Below are 5,037 nucleotides of genomic sequence, written 5' to 3'. Positions count from 1 at the left end.
CACCTAAAAGAGAAAGCAAAACTTCCTTGCAAGCTGAGGTACCAGCTGCTCCATCATCTCAAAGGGAAAGCAAAACTTCCTTGCAAGCTGAGGTACCTCCTGCCCAGTCACCTAAAAGAGAAAGCAAAACTTCTTTGCAAGCTGAGGTACCAGGTACTCCATCATCTCAAAGAGGAAGCAAAGCTTCCTTGCAAGCTGAGGTACCTCCTGCCCAGTCACCTAAAAGAGAAAGCAAAACTTCATTGCAAGCTGAAGCAGATGCCGCCCCAACATCTCAGAGAGAAAGTAAAACTTCATTGCAAGCTGAAGTACCTCCTGCCCAGTCACCTCAAAGAACAAGCAAAACTTCCTTGCGAGGTGAGACACCTCCTGCCCAATCACCTCAAAGAACAAGCAAGACTTCCTTGCGAGGTGAAACACCTCCTGCCCAGTCACCTCAAAGAACAAGCAAAACTTCCTTGCGAGATGAAACACCTGCATCACCTAAGGCAGGAAGCAAAACTTCTGTGCAGGCTGAAACACCACCTCCTGCTCAACTATCTCAAAGAGAAAGCAAATCTTCCTTACCGAGTAAAACACCTCCTGCTCAGATGTCTCCAAGACCAAGCCAAGGTTCCTTACCAGCGGAACCACCGGCCACTCAAGAACCCACACAAGATGAAGCACGTGTATCTGAAACAGGAAGCAAAGCATCTATTCAGTGTCCAACTGCTGATACAGCAGAAGATCCTGAATCTCAGCTGGAAGCCAGTGCAGCAGAAGTGAATGCAGAAGAAGTTCAAGTAAGTTACCAAGCCACAATAGCAAAGAAATCTGCTGAGAATATTAAGCAATACTACAAAAAGCCATTGCTTTAGTCTATTTCTTGCAGTCACTTTATTTGTGTTTTAGAGTATAACTGCTGATATCTTGTTTAAGATGATGTTTTAGGGATATCTTGAGGAAGAAACAATATCAGAAGAAATTCATATGTGCACCTTCTGCTACACATATTTTATTCCATTTGTTAGTGAGAGAGTAAAAAAGTGGAGTAGACAGAAAGTTAAGCTGATATATATATATATATATATATATATATATATATATAATTAATTGGGAAATGCTTGGTTTGGAAAAGATAGTTTGCTGAGTGTTGAATTAATTGGATTTCTTAAATATTTTCTTCATAATTTCTTAAAAACAAGTTTTAGAAAGAAAGCTTTCTTGCATAAAAAAGAGCTAAATTCATTATTTAAAACAAACTTTCAGTAAGAAACACAGAAGTAGGAGCCTAAGAACAAAAATTAGGGTCTGCATTTTGCATACTTTTGCATTTAACTTACTAAATACTCCTAGACTTGATTGGTTTTTAGCGTGAAGTTGAAATCTTGTCCAAATCAAAATAGGAATAGTAAAATTGTCCAGTCGTCATGAAAGCCCTAATGTGGATCTTCATCTACTTCGGTTAAGAGGTTTTTGATTATGTATAACAGTGTTCATAAAGGAGATGCTGCTTGTGCAAGTGCCTATTTACTACACAAGACATTGAGCAACAGCAGACTACCAAAGTCAATATTTCCTCAGTAATCATCATTTTAAAGCTCAATATTACAAATCAAGTAACTTCCAAATCAGCTTGTAATTGTAATTCAATTAATTTTTGATTTCCACTTGGTGTTATTATATTTTGTCTATTAATGAACTTGGGAAAATATATGATCACTACAACTTCATATTTTTCTTCTCCTTCAAACCTGTTCATTCATATCTGAATGAAGGAGTTGATTATTTATTTAAAGAAACACAATTATTGTTTTCGTGAGTTGAAAAAAACATTTCTTCTGTCAGATTAGTTAGACATATTTGTTGTAAATACATTTGCATTATAGGAGTAGATTAATTTATAATTGTATGACTTTTGAAGTACCATTTATGATTACATAAAAGTTTCTGACAGTGTAAGTTAATTAGATAAGCCGAAGTAAATATCATGACCATTGCTCTGAAAGTATCCACTACATCTGCTATTTGCCATGTGTCTTGTAGTGTGTTGATGCTACAATCTCTAAACAAAGAGATCAGTTATATGTCTTGAGTTTTTTTATGCTAGATATATAATATAATCGTAAATTTAGTTGTATCTTAGGAGAGTCATTACACCAATAAGGTTCAATTCCACTTCTTTATTATTAGTCAGTTGGTTGGCATGACGACTCTCCCAAGACACAACAAAATTTGTTTTCAACACACGAATTCACATCAGGAATGTTGCAAACCAAATATAAAAACAATAGTAGTAAATATTTTCCAATTTTTCAATTTCTTATTCATTTTTTATGATCAGCTTCACTTATGATACTAGGGAAGTGATAAAAGCTGACACTTTTCCTTTCTAATAATTCTAGTTAACACTTGGTTGTTTTGAAGTCAATGTAAATGGGAATATGTTTAAATTATCACAATCCATCTTGTTGTATATGCACCATTGAAAAATCTATTTATTGTGGGCTGGAATATTAGAGAATTAAGTTGCTTTAATCTTAAACACGTTGCAACTCCTGTCACTGGCTAATTCCGTATAACTCTCATCTAAATCCATTTGATGAATCTGCCTCTTGTCACTCTACAATGTCACTATTTCTGTTTTTTGGAACTGAAATTGCTCTGGACTCCCTCCTTGCTTGTAGCTTCTCTCCAAACACCACTCTGCTGCAGTTTGAGCCAAACACGAACTTTATCAACTTCACCAAGCTATTAGCTGCTTAAATTTCATGGAACCAAAATCTGGAATATTTTGAAATATCTACAAAGAATGTTTCAGTCTACTTTGAGTTTTGAAAAGTTTTTGTTTTTGTTTTTCTCTTTATTGACTTCGCTAAAACAGTTTGTATTTTCTTCTTCTGCATGACTGCATGGCTGCATGGTTGATCAATTCTATGTTGTATGATGGATTATTTCTAGCTAGTCATCATTCATGTTTCATAGTCATCATTGTTAGTTTCTGTCATTATTATTGTTGTTGTCATTATTATTATTATTATTATTATTATTATTATGATCATTATTATTATTATTATCGTTATTATTTAAAGTTTTCATTGAATACATGTGGTAGTATAGCAAAAACAAATGAAATTATGATACAGAGCCAATAAAGATGACCAATTGAGCAAAGAATTGCACATGCCTTTAGAATAATGAAACCGTTTATTAAATCTGTGTAGTAAGGATTTTGTAATGTTTCTAACTTTATGTTTAGCCAGCATGATTCTCCAATCATCTCTAGGTGCCATACTTGGCTGTGTATTTATTCTTTTGTTTTGTCTTTTTATTTCATTTTTAATTCAAATTTCTGATTCTCTATTTAATTAAAATAAAGGCCATTGCTACCACTGGACACAATTAGGTCTTGACAGAACAGATCTATTATCACAGGTCTTCAATTTATGACTATTTCATGTCTTTATTTTTTACAGATAGTATATTTAGAATTATATTTTCCAGTAAGCTGTTCCTTTTCTAAGATGGTAGGGTGTGTTTTAAGGCAAATTTGGTTACTATTTTTAATAGGATCAAGTGATTGTATAACATCCTCTTGAATGCTATGTGCCAGTTCTGTTCTCTCCCTCTACTGGTTTCACAATTCACATTTGTATATTAAAGATAACACTAGAGTTTCAAAATTTCTTGTCCAAGGTTTCAAAATCTTTACACTAGCCCAAGTTAAGAATATACCAGTAGAATGCTTGAGAGAATATAGCATTGGACTACCAACTTAATAACTCTTGCTTTCAGATCTACTGCAGATATTTCAGTAAATATTTTGTTAGTGTATCTTATTATCTACACCTCAGTTCAGTTTTCTGTCAGGAATAGGTAGGCAGCAGGTTTTCTGTGAAGTTTGTCTATAATTTCTGTAATCTGGTGCTCAAGTTGATTTTATCTCTCATCTTTAACTGTATTATTTTTGCAATTGTCAAAGTTTCAACACTCTTATCCACTGCGCTACTGCATTTTGTAAACTCACACACTCATACATAATACATATATATATATATATATATATATATATATATATATATATATATATATATATATATATATATATATATATATATATGTACACACATACACACATACACACACACACACATACACCACTCAAATGTAATATAAATTTTATGTGTATGTGTATATCCTGTTTTTGTTTTTGTGCTTTTTTTATTCATTATATTGTTTAGAATCTATGTTTGTAACCAATCTTAACTGTAATTTTTCTTTTTTCTTTATTTCATATCAATAATAATAATAAAAACACAATTCAATAATAAAATAAACCTTTGAATTGTCACAAATGACACTTGTTCTTCCAATGGACACGTTTTGGTAGGAAACTGAAGGTGATGCTGAAAATGTAGAACAAGTTGCAGAGGCCCCAACTGAGGAACCAGCCCCTGAATAATGTTGACCGATTCTGAACATGTAAATCACAGCAGTATGATAGAAGTTGAAACCAGAGAACAAAACGGAAAAAAAAAAAGGAGAAACTTATTACTGTTGTTATAGACACAGTTTGTTGGTTCCATTTTATGATGATTTTTATGTCTGTGTGTCCCTGGCCTTCTCTGTATGCTTTCTCTCTATCTATATCTCTCTCTTCTTCTCTATTCTTCTCTCTCTCTCTCTCTCTCTCACGCACACATGCATATACTCTATTATGCATCTACATTCTTTCTTGCTTTAAGGAGAAATATTCTTATTGTTATTAATAATAATAATAATGATGATGATGATGAAGATGATAACAATAAATAGTAAAAATAACAATAGTAAGAACAACAATAATAATAATAATAATAATAATAATTGATACTAATAATATGGGTGGTGAATTGGCAGATTCAGTAGAGCACTAGACAAGATGCTTTGCAATGTCTGCTTAAGTCCCTCTATGATCCCCATTTAAATCTTTCCCAGGTCAACCTTGCCTTTCTTCCTTTAGGGGTTGATAAGATAAATACCAGCCATATATTTGATGACATAACTGACTGTTCCCTT

The 5,037-nt window shown here is 33.0% G+C and overlaps 1 protein-coding gene across 1 annotated transcript; it reads left to right on the top strand.

Annotated features, from left to right (window-relative positions):
* Positions 1-2: 2 nt before the first annotated feature.
* On the top strand, positions 3-4,542 carry LOC128250350 (nascent polypeptide-associated complex subunit alpha, muscle-specific form-like; the record flags this gene model as incomplete). The annotated part of the gene is made up of 2 exons (XM_052975192.1): positions 3-782; positions 4,370-4,542. Coding segments are annotated over 2 exons (852 nt in total), but the record flags the coding sequence as incomplete, so codon positions are not given.
* Between the last annotated feature and the right edge of the window lie 495 nt (positions 4,543-5,037).

Source organism: Octopus bimaculoides, chromosome 20 (assembly GCF_001194135.2).
Source record: "Octopus bimaculoides isolate UCB-OBI-ISO-001 chromosome 20, ASM119413v2, whole genome shotgun sequence".
Lineage (NCBI taxonomy): Eukaryota > Metazoa > Mollusca > Cephalopoda > Octopoda > Octopodidae > Octopus > Octopus bimaculoides.
This window is presented reverse-complemented; position numbering and strand designations above follow the sequence as displayed.